The sequence below is a fragment of the Schistocerca gregaria genome, chromosome 8 (assembly GCF_023897955.1).
Source record: "Schistocerca gregaria isolate iqSchGreg1 chromosome 8, iqSchGreg1.2, whole genome shotgun sequence".
In the NCBI taxonomy this organism is placed as follows: Eukaryota; Metazoa; Arthropoda; class Insecta; order Orthoptera; family Acrididae; genus Schistocerca; species Schistocerca gregaria.
The window spans coordinates 323,302,958-323,320,167 of record NC_064927.1 but is presented as its reverse complement, the minus strand read 5'-3'; the positions used below and the strand labels follow the sequence as shown (position 1 = coordinate 323,320,167).

The 17,210-nt window shown below is 40.0% G+C and overlaps 1 protein-coding gene across 8 annotated transcripts in view; it reads right to left on the bottom strand.

The window, feature by feature from the left end:
• Positions 1-17,210, bottom strand: part of LOC126284945 (DNA ligase 4-like) — a 616,842-nt gene that overhangs the window by 255,085 nt on the left and 344,547 nt on the right. For all 8 annotated transcript variants that reach the window (XM_049984217.1, XM_049984218.1, XM_049984213.1 and 5 more), the window contains exon 2: positions 10,755-10,930. In XM_049984217.1, coding sequence (XP_049840174.1) covers positions 10,755-10,916 — 162 coding nt within the window. In that variant the 5' untranslated portion in view covers positions 10,917-10,930. The remainder of the gene's footprint in view (positions 1-10,754; positions 10,931-17,210) is intronic.

The window sequence follows — 17,210 nt, the reverse complement described above, 5'->3', positions numbered from 1 at the left end:
ACCTCTATCAGTTCTCCCTTCTATTCCAGTCTCGTATTGTTGGTGGAAAGAAAGATTGTTGGTATGCCTCTGTGTAGGCTCTAATCTCTCTGATTTTATCCTCATGGTCTCTTCGCAAGATATATGTAGGAGGGAGCAATATAATGCTTGACTCCTCGGTGAAGGTATGTTCTCGAAACTTCAACAAAAGCCCGTACCGAGCTACTGAACGTCTCTCCTGCAAAGTCTTCCACTGGAGTTTACCTATCATCTCCATAACGCTTTTGCAATTACTAAATGATCCTGTAACAAAGCGCACTGCTCTCCGTTGGATCTTCTCTATCTCTTCTATCAACCCTATCTGGTATGGATCCCACACGGCTGAGCAATATTCAAGCAGTGGGCGAACAAGTGTACTGTAAGCTACTCCCGTTGTTTTCAGATTGCATTTCCTTAGAATTCTTCCAATGAAACTCAGTCTGGTATCTGTTTTACCAACGATCAACTTTATATGATCATTCCATTTTAAATCACTCCTAATGCCTACTCAAAGATAATTTATGGAATTAACTGCTTCCAGTTGCTGACCTGCTACATTGTAGCTAAATGATAAAGGATGTGTCTTTCTATGTATTCGCAGTACATTACACTTGCCTACATTGAGATTCAATTGCCATTCCCAGCACCATGCGTCAATTCGTTGCAGATCCTCCACCATTTCAGTACAATTTTCCATTGTTACAACCTCTCGATATACTACAGCATCATCTGCAAAAAGCCTCAGTGAACTTCCGATGTTATCCACAAGGTCATTTATGTATATTGTGAATAGCAACAGTCCTACGACACTCCCCTGTGGCACACCTGAAATCACTCTCACTTCGGAAGACTTCTCTCCATTGAGAATGACATGCTGCGTTCTGTTATCTAGGAACTCCTCAATCCAATCACACAATTGATCTGATAGTCCATATGCTCTTACTTTGTTCATTAAACGACTGTGGGGAACTGTATCGAATGCCTTGCGGAAGTCAAGAAACACGGCATCTACCTGGGAACCCATGTCTATGGCCCTCTGAGTCTCGTGGATGAATAGCGTGAGCTGGGTTTCACACTATCGTCTTTTTCAAAACCCATGCTGATTCCTGCAGAGTAAATTTCTAATCTCCAGAAAAGTCATTATACTCAAACATAATATGTGTTCCAAAATTCTATAACTGATCGATGTTAGAGATATAGGTCTATAGTTCTGCACATCTGTTCAAGGTTCCTTCTTGAAAATGGGGATGACCTGTGCCCTTTTCCAATCTTTGGAACGCTACGCTCTTCTAGAGACCTACAGTACACCGCTGCAAGAAGGGGGGGAAGATCCTTCGCGTACTCTGTGTAAAATCGAACTGGTATCCCGTCAGGTCCAACGGCCTTTCCTCTTTTGAGTGATTTTAATTGTTTCTCTATCCCTCTGACGTCTATTTCGATATCTACAATTTTGTCATCTGTGCAACAATCTAGAGGGGGAACTACAGTGCAGTCTTCCTCCGTGAAACAGTTTTGGAAAAAGACATTTAGTATTTTGGCCTTTAGTCTGTCATCCTCTATTTCAGTACAATTTTGGTCACAGAGTGTCTGGACATTTTGTTTTGATCCACCTACCGCTTTGACATAAGACCAAAATTTCTTAGGATTTTCTTCCAAGTTAGTACATAGAACTTTACTGCCGAATTTATTGAATGCCTCTCGCATAGCCCTCCTCACAATACATTTCGCTTCGAGTAATTTTTGTTTCCGCAGCAGTTTTCTAACTCAGTTGTTGTACCACAGTGGCTCTTTTCCATCTCTTACGATCTTGCTTGGCACATACTCATCTAATGCATACTGGTTTTAAACTTTGTCCACTGATCCTCAACACAATCTGTACTTGAGACAAAACTTTTGTGTTGAGCTGCCAAGTACTCTGAAATCTGCTTTTGTCACTTTTGCTGAACAAAAAAATCTTCCTACCTTTTTTAATATTTCTGTTTACAGCTGAAATCATCGATGCAGTAACCGCTTTATGATTGCTAATTCCCTGTTCTGTGTTAACTGTTTCAAATAGTTTGGATCTGTTTGTCACCAGAAGGTCTAATATGTTATCGCCACGAGTCGGTTCTCTGGTTAACTGCTCAAGGTAGTTTTCAGATAACGCACTTAAAAAAATTTCACTGGATTCTTTGTCCCTGCCACCCATTATAAACGTTTGCATCTCTCAGTCTATATCTGGCAAATTAAAATCTCCACCCAGAACTATAACATGGTCGAGAAATCTACTCGAAATATTTTCCAAATTTTCCTTCAGGTGCTCTGGCACAACAGCTGCTCAGCCAGGGGGCCTATAGAGACATCCAATTACCATGTTTGAGCCTGCTTTAACCGTTACCTTCACCCAAATTATTTCACATTTCGGATCTCCGTCAACTTCCTTCGATACTATTGTCCTTTTTATCGCTATAAACACAACTCCCCCTTCGCTGTCCAGCCTGTCTCTGTAGTATACATTCCAATCTGAGTTTAGAATTTCATTACTGTTTACATCTGGTTTCGGCCAACTTTCTGTCCCTAGTACTAAGTGGACGTTGTGGCCATTTATTAATGAGAGCAGTTCTGGGACCTTTCGATAGACGCTCCTGCAGTTTACTATTAGCACATTAATATTGTTATACCCCATTGCGTTTTGCATACTGCTACCTTGTCTCATCTCAGAAGGGGTCTTGTTGGGCCTAGGGAGGGAATTCTCTAAACTAAAAAACCCACATGTGCACTCCCCACATACTCTGCTACCCTTGTAGCAGCTTCCTGCGTTTAATGCACGCCTGACCTATTCAGGGGGACCCTACATTTCTCCACCCGATAGCAGAGGTCGAGAAATTTGCACCCCAGATCTCCGCAGAATCGTCTGAGCCTCTGGTTCAAGCCTTCCACTCAGCTCAAAACCAGAGGACTGCGATCGGTTCTGGAAACAATACTACAAATAGTTAGCGCAGATTCCACCCCGCGAGTGAAGCTTTCCGCCTACACCAACTCCGCCAACCGCCTGTATGAACTGAGGATGACCTCTGAACCCAGACGGCAGGAGTCATTGGTGCCGACATGAGCAACAATTTGCAGATGGGTGCACCCAGTGCTCTCTATAGTTGCTGGCAGGACCTCCTCCACATCTCAGATGAACCCCCTCGGCAAGCAGACAGAGTGAAAACTGGCCTTCTTCCCTGACCTTTCCGCTATCTCCCTAAGGGACTCCATCACCTGCCTAATGTAGGACTCCCAATCACTAATAAACCCCTAACCCCATGTGCCTGCTCGGACCTTGCTGAAGGAGCAGCCACATGTCCACTCACAGGCAGAGCGGGCGATGCCAAACGGCCAGTTTCCACATTGACACTCCGCCTCATGCGCTGCAAACGCTGCTGAACCCGCCACTCCCCTTGGGGAGAGGGTGGCCCAACCACGCCTGGAACCCGCGAAGATGTCTTGACAGCAGGGACCGTGGGCAAAGTATGTAACACCTGGGGTGTAGCATGCGACACACCAGAATCCCCACGCCCGCTACACTCGGAGGCAGCAGCCTGAAGACGGCTGACCGTGGCCATCAACACATTCAGCTGTTTGTGTACAGTGGCCAGCTCCTCCTGCATCCATACACAGCAGTCACACATCCTATCCATCCTAAAAAATCAATTTACTGTAGAGAGTTAATCAACTTTTAACTAGACTGCTAATTCACTAAAGGCAGCTGATAGCTAAATAAACTGTGGTTACTAGACACTTCTTGTCGAAAACAATGAAAATAAGCACTACTTGTCTCTGGACAGTATTCAAAACAAACGCTGGCACTACATCTGACTGTATTCTGGATCTGGAAGACCATGCTTGAGGTGGAGAACCAAATGGAGTGGACATTCTAGCAGGATGTGAGCAAGCAACTTTCCGTAAGGCTCTGCAGACTCAACATGAGGGCAACTCAGTATATAAGATAAAACTAACTACATCTAGTGTGACTGAGGCAGTTCCTTCCAGGAGGAATAGAAGGGGAGTGTCATTTAGCCACAGTCTTCTTGAAAGTGCAGAGTTTATTAGAGGAAGTAGTAAACCAACAGAAGTTGTTCCGTCTCCAAGTGAGCAGAGGTCTTATTTACACCCATAAATCAGGGTCTGGGATCAACAAAGAGAATGTTGGATGAGTAATAACTCCTCTAACCAAATGATCAGTCAGTTCATTACATGGGATATCCATATTATTACAGAGAAAGACACATGAACAGGTACTATGACTAAAGCCGTCGGGACACGGACCATGCACTTGGATGCTGAGCATGCCGAGTGTCTGAGTCAAATCACGGAAGAAGCATATTCACGAGTCTTTCTGAAATTGCAGCGCAATATCTAGCATGTCAGATATTCTGATGTTCATCTAAATGTAGACCAATGAATGGAAGAATGCCACCTACATCACAACACTGTCTATCTTCAGTATGAAGTCACAAGATGCCATATTGGTTTTCATTCAAAGCCACATGTATATGTGGCATTTTTAAGCACCAGCAAATTAAGGATCTCTCAAAAATCCATTGCTAATTGTAAGCGCTGTCATGGTAAATATCATATTGGTGGTTAAAGAATTATTGTAACTTGCGTATTATGAAAGTATCATGTTTCAAGGCAATGGAACATTGAGGATCCATCAAAAAGGCACTGTTCTTGGAAGAATTTGTTGTAATCCAATGTCAGATAATAACATACCTAAACTTTCAGGATAAGGTAATGTGCAAAGTCTGATCAAATATTATTCATTGTCAGTATAGCGTAATGAGTAGATACATGGAATCTGTGATCTGCTGCTAGTTCACACCTCACTAGATTCAAACGTTCCTTTATTAACCTTCACATTTTGAATGGGTTCTGATACTTTCGTATTAGTTTAATAGAAGTATAGTCTTTAATATTCAATGTTATGTAAATATAATTGCACTCTTTCTGAGCAGGGATGTTGTTTGATTGGCTCTGTCTACAAGACAGTTTGGACTACTTGCAATAAGACAGTCTGCACTTTCTTGTTTCAAGTTTCATATTTGAGATCTTGTAAAGAATAAGAACAATGATCACGTAAGAATGACGTTGTTGTTGTTGTTGTTGTTGTGGTCTTCTGTCCTGAGACTGCTTTGATGCAGCTCTCCATGCTACTCTATCTTGTGCAAGCTTCTTCATCTTCCAGTACCTACTGCAACCTACATCCTTCTGAATCTGCTTAGTGTAGTCATATCTTGGTCTCCCTCTACGATTTTTACCCTCCACGCTGCCCTCCAATAATAAATAGGTGATCCCTTGATGCCTCAGAACAAGTCCTACCAGCCGATCCTTTCTTCTGGTCAAGTTGTGCCACAAACTTCTCTTCTCCCCAATCCTGTTCAATACTTCCTCATTAGTTATGTGATCTACCCATCTAATCTTCAGCATTCTTCTGTAGCACCACATTTCGAAAACTTCTATTCTCTTCTTGTCCAAACTATTTATTGTCCATGTTTCACTTCCATACATGGCTACACTCCATACAAATACTTTCAAAAATGACTTCCTGACACTCAAATCTATACTCGATGTTAACAAATTTCTCTTCTTCAGAAATGCTTTCCTTGTCATTGCCAGTCTACTTTTTATATCCTCTCTACTTTGAACATCATCACTTATTCTGCTCCCCAAACAGCAAATTTCCTTTACTACTTTAAGTGTCTCATTTCTTAATATAATCCCTTCAGCATCATCCGACTTAATTCGACTACATTCCATTATCCTCGTTTTGCTTTTGTTGATGTTCATCTTATATCCTCCTTTCAAGACACTATCCATTCCGTTCAACTGCTCTTCCAAGTCCTTTGCTGTCTCTGACAGAATTATGATGTCATCAGCGAACCTCAAACTTTTTATTTCTATTCCATGAATTTTAATACCGACTCTGAATTTTTCTTTTGTTTCCTTTACTGCTTGCTTGATATACAGATTGAATAACATCAGGAAGAGGCTACAACCCTGTCTCACTCCCTTACCAACCACTGCTTCCCTTTCATGTCCCTCGACTCTTATAACTGCCATCTGGTTTCTGTACAAATTGTAAATAGTCTTTCGCTTCCTGTATTTCACCCCTGCTACCTTCAGAATTTGAAAGAGAGTATTCCAATCAACATTGTCAAAAGCTTCCTCTAAGTCTACAAATGCTAGAAACGTAGGTTTGCCCTTTCTTAATCTAGCTTCTAAGATAAGTCGTAGGGTCAGTATTGCCTCATGTGTTCCAACATTTCTACGGAATCCAAACTGATCTTCCCCGAGGTCGGCTTCTACTAGTTTTTCCATTCGTCTGTAAAGAATTTGCGTTACTATTTTGCAGCTGTGACTTATTAAACTGATAGTTTGGTAATTTTCACATCTGTCAACACCTGCTTTCTTTGGGATTGGAATTATTATATTCTTCTTGAAGTCTGAGGGTATTTCGCCTGTCTCATACATCTTGCTCACCAGATGGTAGAGTTTTGTCAGGACTGGCTCTCCCAAGGCCATCGGTAGTTCCAATGAAATGTTGTCTACTCCGGGGGCCTTGTTTCGACTCAGGTCTTTCAGTGCTCTGTCAAACTCTTCACGCAGTATCGTATCTCCCATTTCATCTTCATCGACATCCTCTTCCATTTCCATAATATTGTCCTCAAGTACATCGGCCTTGTATAGACCCTCTATATACTCCTTAAACCTTTCTGCTTTTCCTTCTTTGCTTAGAACTGGGTTTCTATCTGAGCCCTTGATGTTCATACAAGTGGTTCTCTTTTCTCCAAAGGTCTCGTTAATTTTCCTGTAGGCAGTATCTATCTTACCCCTAGTGAGATAAGCCTCTACATCCTTACATTTGTCCTCTAGCCATCCCTGCTTAGGCATTTTGCACTTCCTGTCGATCTCATTTTTGAGATGTCTGTATTCCTTTTTGCCTGCTTCATTTACTGCATTTTTATATTTTCTCCTTTCATCAATTAAATTCAATATTTCTTCTGTTACCCAAGGATTTCTACTAGCCCTCGTCTTTTTACCTACTTGATCCTCTGCTGCCTTCACTACTTCATCCCTCAAATCTATCAATCTTCTTCTACTGTATTTCTTTCCCCCATTCCTGTCAATTGCTCTCTTATACTCTCCCTGGAACTCTGTACAACCTCTGGTTAATTCAGTTTATCCAGGTCCCATCTCCTTAAATTACCACCTTTTGCAGTTTCTTCAGTTTTAATCTACAGGTCATAACCAATAGATTGTGGTCAGAGTCCACATCTGCCCCTGGAAATGTCTTACAATTTAAAACCTGGTTCCTAAATCTCTGTCTTACCATTATATAATCTATCTGAATCCTGTCAGTATCTCCAGGCTTCTTCCATGTATACAGCCTTCTTTTAAGATTCTTGAACCAAGTGTTAGCTATGATTAAGTTGTGCTCTGTGCAAAATTCTAGCAGGCGGCTTCCTCTTTCATTTCTTTGCCCCAGTCCGTATTCACCTACTACATTTCCTTCTATCCCTTTTCCTACTACTGAATTCCAGTCACCCATGACTATTAAGTTTTCGTCACCCTTCACTATCTGAATAATTTATTTTATTTGATCATACATTTCTTCAATGTCTTCGTCATCTGCAGAGCTAGTTGGCATATAAACTTGTACTACTGTAGTAGGTGTGGGATTCGTATCTATCTTGGCCACAATAATGCGTTCACTATGCTGTTTGTAGTAGCTTACCCGCATTCCTATTTTCCTATTCATTATTAAACCTACTCCTGCATTACCCCTATTTGATTTTGTGTTTATAACCCTGTAGTCACCTGACCAAAAGTCTTGTTCCTCCTGCCACCGAACTTCACTAATTCCCACTATATCTAACTTTAACCTATCCATTTCCCTTTTTAAATTTTCTAATCTACCTGCCCGATTAAGGGATTTGACATTCCACGCACCAATTCGTAGAACGCCAGTTTTCTTTCTCCTGATAACGGCATCCTCTTGAGTAGTCCCCACCCGCAGATCCAAATGGCAAACTATTTTACCTCCGGAATGTTTTACCCAAGAGGACGCCATCATCATTTAATCATACAGTAAAGCTGCAAGCCCTCGGGAAAAATTACAGCCCTAGTTTCCCCTTGCTTTCAGCCGTTCGCAGTACCAGCACAGCAAGGCCATTTTGGTTATTGTTACAAGGCCAGATCAGTCAATCATCCAGACTGTTGCCCCTGCAACTACTGAAAAGGCTGCTGCCCCTCTTCAGGAACCACACATTTGTCTGGCCTCTCAACAGATACCCCTCCATAGTGGTTGCACCTACGGTATGGCTTTCTGTATCGCTGAGGCACGCAAGCCTCCCCACCAACGGCAAGGTCCATGGTTCATGGGGGGAGAATGACATTAGTGATTTGAAAAACACTAAAGTGAAAATGATGAAATGATTTTTATCCTGTGTGAAGAACTATTGTAAATTTGTATGCCCACCTATTTCGTAAGCAGTCTGTTTTGTAAACAAATAGAGGCAACAACTGCTGCTCAAGTGTACTGCGATCACGTACATTACATTGAGGCACACATAGCATATGAACAAGTTGTATCATTTGTGAGCATTCAGCAACAAATTGAGCTCAGCATGCTCAACTTTTGTATTCAAAAGCATGGTTCGTGTGCCAATGGCTTAAAGCACAGAGAAGATTGTGAACAAGAGAGTAACGTCAATTAATAGCCTGGAGACTGCTTGTGTCACTACAAATTAAAACATGATTGAAAAAGGTCTGTTTAATGAAACATAGGACTCTGTCAACGGCTGCCAGCTCCACCATCAAAAACAATACATGTTCCCAACAACAAATACTGATCCTGACCAGTGGGAAACACAAAAGCATATCCCATCCTACTTACAATTTAGAGCCATCAGTGTACACGATGGCAGCACTCTAACTCTCCTGAAGAACTGAGAGGAACAGACACTGAAATTTCATGTAGGCAATTGAAACCTTATATTCCTGAGATAGATTAGTCCTAAATCAAGATCTGGATACTAACCAAGAAGAGTTGTGTGGGAAAATATGGGGATAATATTCCTGGGGGGGGGGGGGCAGAGGGGGGGTTGGGGAGAGGGGAGGGGGGAGGTCCCGTCAGAGCCAAAGGTGCCATTCTTAGCGTAAACCAACGAACCTTTCATTGACTAATGTTGAGCAGCTAGGTCAGCTTTTGATCAAAGAGTAGTCTCAAAATTTGGACTGCACAACATCACACAAGTGATGGGTAACCAAGTAGACTTCTGGGTCAGGATGAAGCCTTGTAGGATGATAGAAATACAATTTTGTGGGAGATAGCTGGAAGCTCCTTGGGGCTGTAATTCAGTCAAGGCTAAAAATTGTGAGCTACATAAATGTAAAATGCGTTGACATATAGCACAGTCTGATGGATATCACCAGCCAAATGATGGCATTGAAGAAAAGTGTAACAATCAAAACTGATCCCTAAAGGATTGCGTTCTCTTGGAGGCATCAATAGCTGCGCGATATACCACCTGTACCCGGAAAAACTGTTGGATGAAAACTGACGTATAAAGTTCAATAGGTTACCTCAAAAGCCCAAATTATTTAGAAAGTAAGTAAAATGTGATGGCACCAAATGGTGTATTATGCCTTCTGTAGGCGAAAAGACTACCATAAGATGTTGCCATTAAGAAAAAGCCTGTTGGATTGCTATTCACATCCTGACCAGATGGTGCAATGGCGATTATCCCTCCCAGAAACCAAAGTGACAGGGAAACAAATGGCTACTGTGACTCAAGAACTTAGCATAATCATCAAGCTAGCATCATTTCATCCAGCTGCACAGCACATGGTGAGGCTAATCAGTCAGTAGTTGTTGATGGGGACTGGGTTTCTGCCTGGTTTGATTGGGATAATAATACCATCTCACCATTGTGAAGGGAAAAACACATTGTTGAAAACCCTGAGTAGATAGATTCTACGAAATTCTGACTTGTAACATCTGATTCTGAACTGTATGAGGGCCTGGACCATACATGTGAGGAGATAAGAGCCTGAAGCAATTTCCACCCAGTTAAAGGCTCACTGTACAATTCAGCAATATAGGGTGCAAGTGGGGCAGGGGTTACACAACAGTGGGACTGTCTCTAACTTGGCTTCTATGCAATCGAAAGTTATCTGGGTAAGAAAAAATTAGGCAGCTTGCAGCATCTTCTTATGAATACTTTACTTTGTATAAATCATACAGCTGGGAACAGACATGTGCAGCTGAAAATCACTGAGTAGTGTAGCATCATAATTTCTGTAGCATAACTTTTGCTACAGATGCACATTTCTGTTCATAAAAAGAAATTAGGGGAAGGAGACAGTTGAGAATTTAAAAATGGTGTGACTGAAGTAAGAAATCAGGCAAGTATGTCTGGCATAAATAAAATAAAACACAATACAGATAATGCTACAGTAGTTGATTAGAAAGACAAGTGTGTATGAGGCACTGAGAAAAGGAAAGAATGAAGGGGCACAAAGAGGGTATTACATTAAATGTTAGGTTCCTAAATAGATGGTAGATCTTTTGAATATCATGTTTCCTATGAGATATTGTTATTGTACTATTTCTGTTACATCATCTATTCCATCCACGACATCGTTTCAACATGAAATACTGACAGTAAAACCTACACAAAAATACTTACAATACAAATAATAATACTTACTGCCTGTTGGTCCTCTGCTTTCAGTCTCTCTCCTAGTTTTCTATATTCAGTGATGTATTTCCTCAGAATCAAACATGCCTTTTCCTTGGGACTTTTTTGAATATTCTCGCATACTTCACACAAGTCACAGAATTTTATCTCTGATGCAATATTCAATACCATTTTACCAAAGTCACCTGAAGGCAAAAGAAACAGCATAAGCCACAAGCAAGAAGACCTCTCTCACTTAATAATTACAAATATTGTGTGTGTGTGTGTCTAATAAAAAAGAATTAAAATCACAGTACAATAAAAAAAAGTTTGTTACCATGTAGTCATAGCATGACATCCATTCAAAGAAAAATGTTCTCAAAGTAGATGACCTTAAAACTTTTTGTATACGTTTATTATTCTGGCATGAATTATGAATATATTATTTCTATCTCAGTTTGGTTGTAAAAATGTAAATAATTTACTGATTTGTGGCACATGAAGTAGAATGTTCTAATGGCTTCACATTATTATTAAATAGACTAAATGACTCAGAATTCTACCACAATGTCATATATTATCACAGATAAAAGACCAAAACACAATTTATTCATTGTTTTGAGAAAAAGTGTAAAGATTCTCTCTCTCTCTCTCTCTCTCTCTCTCTCTCTCTGTGGATATGTGTGTGTGTGTGTGTGTTTTAGCACTCTTTCTCTGTCTAGTATATTAATCTCATACTTCTGGTGATGTTATAACATGTAATGATGAAAACACACTGTTTCTCCTTATACCTATTGGTATTGGAATTGTGAGAATTAACTACCCACACTTCTTTATTAATAACATTTTAAGTAAGTGCATCACATTCATGTACTAAAGTCGAGTTAGAATCATCATTTTTTTCAGGATGCACTTTGCTGAATGTGTCTGTAACTGACTGAGAACTAAATTTGCTTAGTCTTCTACACAGCATATTTGTTATATATGTTTTTGCATTTAAAAAGAGGCAGCTTCAAATAATTGTTTAACCTCACTGATCTATGTTTTATGTAATTTGTTCAACTGTTCGAGACTGGTGGAGAATGGTTTTCTCTCACAGGTCTGCAGCTGAGCCCTTCCTCATTTTTCTTTAATTGAGTTACTGTTCGATTCTCAGTGACCCGATTTTCCGCATGATGTCAAATTGTACAAAATTACGTTTCCCTTTACAGTTGGTTCAATACACACAGTCATGAAACACAAGTTGCAGAGTATTGTCCTATGGGAGGCTCTCTGTCAGCAATCTTTTGTCAAAACTTAAAATTCTAAACTACTTCTCTGATCTTCATGTTTATTGATAATATTGACTAATAATTAGATCTCATTGAGATGTCAATTCTCCAGGGCCTCCAATCCATTTCATTTTGTCCCCTTCAGCTTAACAGACCACCTTCCTTGTTGTACACCTTTCTAATAGTTCCAATAAACATCTCTGTCCACATTTAATAAACCAGTCACCAAAAGTACTGTGACTCTGATGGCTGTCATTTCTTCTGCACCTAAAAGCCTGGATAATTATCCAGTATCACCCTCTCTGGAGCACTGAGTATCTCTAGTTGTGTTTTAGAATGGCAACTAGTCTTTCCAAAATCCATCCCATCTTTCCCAAACTGATGTGATTGTCACCTGCCCTATCTTCTTAACAATATTCTACCCCATACTTATAAAATACCTGCACCAAACCTTACCTCAAGGATCAAATCAGTGGTCATTTTCATCTGGGTGGGCCCCACAGCCTCAGCACATTTGAAGAAAGACTTTATTCACCATTCTGTGTTTAAAAGGCTTTATTTGCACTACTAGACACTGCCCATTCTCATGTGCTTCACACATCCTAAAAAAAGGAAGAAATCTAAAACATGAAAGTCACATGATTATATCGAATGTATCATTAAACATAGTAGTTACCAGAAGTAATTAGATTTTATTTACTATAGGTAACTACTACACTTGTTTAACACTTCATTTAATGTAGTTGTATTACTTTCATGTTTTAGCTCTCTTCCCTTTATATGCTGTGCTATTGTGTTTTTTAGATGCACTCAAGAATGGGTAGTGCTCAAATATAGTAGTACAAATAAAATATTTTAAATGCTGCCTTATGGAATACTGTCTGTCTTCAGATCAAATCAGTGTTCAGTATGCAATTCCAAGAGCCACCACATGCATATACTACTATCACCTGTTCCTGTTTTGTCACAGGTATAACATATCTGTTCAGAGGCAGAACATCTTTCATTACCAACGACATACATCAATTTTGCTGCCAACATTGTTATGCACCTTTGTTTAGGAAATCAGCCACTAACCAATGAACCCCTCATGTGAACCACCATAACCAAACAACACTAAAGTATCTGGTTTGGTTATATAGTTACAATGCCTGCACCTCAGCATATTGTGGTTACCTTCTGCCAGTACACCAAAATAACTGTTTTAACGCCCTGTCCTCCTACCCCCACAATTCTGGCCCAGAATATCTTACATAGTGAACATGCTATTTTCAAGAATTCTAACAATAAACTGAATCCTTTATGTACAACTGAGACTAAGAGTTCCTGCTACTTGATAACCCCCACACACTCCTGCTCATTTGTTTGGTATGCATGATTTCAATTTTTAGTCATGAATAATATAGTCACAGGATCCTATGACTTTGACATACTGTGAAGTGCATAATTTCAAATTTATCATGTAAGAGCTAGTTGTCAACCTTTGGACCAAGTTGTCATTTTGTTAATATCTTACTGCATATTACTGTAATTTTATCAGTGCCTTCCAATGGATTAATGTGTGATATTTCAAACTGTAATTAATACTATCTACCAAGCTAATTCAAGTCACTGGTTGGGAGGTAGCATCTTCAACAGCTAACAAAATCTCCTGGGTCCCAGGTTCAATCCACACTTCTGCTTAACTCAGCAGTCATAGCAGTCAAAGACCTCCAGTATAAAGTCACCAATGGCCTGAAGAGGGTGGAGGAGCAGCCAGGGGCATAGGGCACCCGACTGCCCTTGGGGTGAAAAACTGCCCCCAAAAGGACTAAGAATCGGCAATGATCAACAGCATGATGCAGAGGGTAATGAAAATCACTATATTAAAAACACACAATGTGGATTTACAAGACATGCAGCCCATAACTGGAAGTGTCTCATGATCTCCCCATCCATAAAACCTTCCGATTGGTTCTCCATTTGTGTCTCTGGGATGGGATTGCCAAGGAGGTAATCATGAGAACAAGATTGCATAACCAACAAAAGGGTAATGTTCATTGAATTGGAGTGTGGTTTGTCAGAAGTATGATTGGGGTAGGGAAGCTAGAAAATACAAAAAGGAAAATGGAAAGGCACAATCCAGATATAGTGGTGGTTGCTGAAGTGAAATGAAATCAAGATAAGGATTTCTGGTTAGACAAACACAGGGTAATACATCTATGGCAGCATAAAATGGTATAATGTGAGCATAATTTTTTGTTATTGTTGCAGTATTTAGTCCATAGATTGTTTTGATAAAGCTCTCCATGCTATGCTATGCTATCATTCACAAGCCTTGTCATCTCTCTATAACTACTGCAATCTACATTCTTTGAACCTGCTTACTTTATTCATCTCTTGGTTTCCCTGTACAAATTTTACCTCCCACACTTCCCTCAAATACTAAATCAGTGAACCCTTTATGCCTCAGAACATTTCCTGTCAACCAGCTCCTTCTTTTAGTCAAGTTGTACCACAAATTTCTTTTCTCCCCATTTCTATTCAGCACCACCTCATTAGTTACATGATCTAACCTACTCCAGTCAAATGCCTTCAGAAAAGATTTCCTAACACTTAAATCTATATTCAATGTTACCAAATTTCTCTTCATCAGAAAGGTTTTTCTTGCCATTTTCAGTCTACACTTTATATTTTCTCTCATCCAGTCATCATCAATTATTCTACTGACCAAATAGCAAAACCCTTTGACCACTTTGTGTCTCAAAAGTTTTATTTCTTCTCCCTGATCTTTACTGCCTTCTTCAACTTTTTCTTTTGTTTCCTTTACTGTTTCCTCAACGTACAGATTGAATTATATCAGGACAGACTACAACCTTGCCCCATTTCCTTATCAACTGTTTTCATGTCATGCCCTTGACTCTCCTTTCTCAATCAATGCTTCTCTTTCATGCCTTTAGACTCTTCAACCAGCAATTTGGCTTCTGTATAAGTTGTAAATAGCATTTTGCTCCCTGTAGTTTACCCCTGCTACCTTCAGTGTGTATTGCAATCAACATTATCAAAATATTTCTCTAAGTCTATAAATATAGGTTTGCTTTTCCTTAACCTATTTTCTAAGAGAAGTCATACAATCAGTATTGCCTGGGGTATTCCTACATTTCTCCAGAATCCAAACTGACCTTCCCTGAGGTTGGCTTTTTCTAGTTTTCTCCATTCTTCTGCAAAGAATTTGTATTAGTATTTTGTAGCCATGACTTGTTAAACTGATATTTCAGTAATATTCACACCTTCCAACATCTGCTTTCTTTGGAATTGGAATTATTGTCTGAGTGTATTTCACATTTCTCATATATCTTACTCACCAGGTGGAAAAGTTTTGTCATGGATGCCACTCCCAAGGATATCATTCATTATAATGTACTGTCATCTTCTCCAGGGGCCTTGTTTCGACTAAGTCTTTCAGTGTTCTGTCAGATTCTTCTCGCTGTGTCACATCTCCAATATCATCTTCATCTATATCCTCTTCTCTTTCTATGATATTGCTTCATGTTCATTTCCCTTATAAGTGTGGAAAATGATCACATCAGAGCACAAAAAACACAAATGTACTCCTGTTTAAAACACTGACTTTAAAGTGAGGTTCAGCTGCCCCATTCTACCTTCCTCAGCACCTTAAAATTTTTTTGTATGCAAACACATTTGTGGTATTTTTAACATGTTACTTACCTCTCAGTCACACAAGCTCCTGTTCCTGTAACTCACTAACACCCACTAGTCCATCCCATCGCTGTAAGTCGCTCACACACATCCGCTCCCATTTGCCCTTTCTCACTGTCTCTTTCTTGTTATCGCTCTCGTAGACTATGTATCTCACCCACTTCCACTTTCTCCTTCCCTTTATTCCTTGCCTACAAGCACTGCCTCGGTTCATTCTTTTCCTAATACTGTTCTTCCACTGTCAACTATGTTCCACTGCAACTGTGTCCCTCATTCTCTCACACTGTCATTGTCTCCTTCGCTCTTTGTATACCACAACCACTGTCTACTATCTTCCAGACTTTTTTTATTTTTCTGTCTCTTTCCTGCTGCCACTCCCTTCTTCTCTCTCAGCATAAAATAAGTGGATACCAAAATTTTTGGAAATATTTCTGTAAGGTAGAATGAAACAGTAATATCCCACTTTTCAGTCAGAGTCTTTCACACAGGAGCATATTCATCTTTGTGGTGCTCCAATAGCAACATTTTTCTGCCAGTTTGCTTCTTTTCCGTACCACAACAGAGCATGTCGCTCATCACGAAAAATCTTCAAGATCCATAAAACTTTGATAGTTTACTTATGTGGAACTGAAATAAAACAAAACTAATTTTTCACCTCAGATTGGATTTCATATGCACAAAAATTATGCATGTGCTTCAGTATTGTCACAAGGTTCCCAAAATAAATCTGATGACAATGGAGACACTTTAAAGGATATTTCTCCATGTGACATCACTTTATAATCCACATTTTCAACTCACACCAAATTTTACATGCATATTTCGTATGTAGAAGTACGGGAAGTTGGAGCCTCTGTATCTCGGAAACAAATAAAGATATCGAAAAAAATTTCAAGGCTTTTTGAGATAAGCATAGTAGCAAAGTGTTGTAAAAATTTCAGCCATGTGCTGTGCATAGCCGTCTTGGGATCTGTGGCTCCATTTTGGTATGAGAAAATGGTTTTTTTTTTTGTTGATATCTTTACAGAAGCGCCCACGACATAATGGTGTCTACATAAGGTCCTTAAGACCCACTGTAGACTGCATCCAGTGCTGAAAGAATCAACCAATTTCCTCCATTTGTCGAAGCAAGAGGAAATGTGTAATATTTACTATGACCCTGTACTGTAGCATAGCGATCCTGCAATTGGGTATATGATGATGATGATGATGATGATGAGTCCCATACTTCTTTACAGAGCGTAGGGGAGCAACGCGGGAGACCCGCGCCGCCTTACTAGGCAAGGTCCTAGTGTAGGTGGTTTGCCATTGCCTTCCTCCGACTGTAATGGTGATGATGAAGACAACACAACAACACCCAGTTATCTCGAGGCAGGAAAAATCCCTGACCCCACCGGGAATCAAACCCGGGACCCCATGCTCGGGAAGCGAGAACACTACCGCGAGACCACGAGCTGTGGACTCAATTGGGTATATAAAAGGTCCCTAACCCAAGAGCTATACAAAACACTTGATC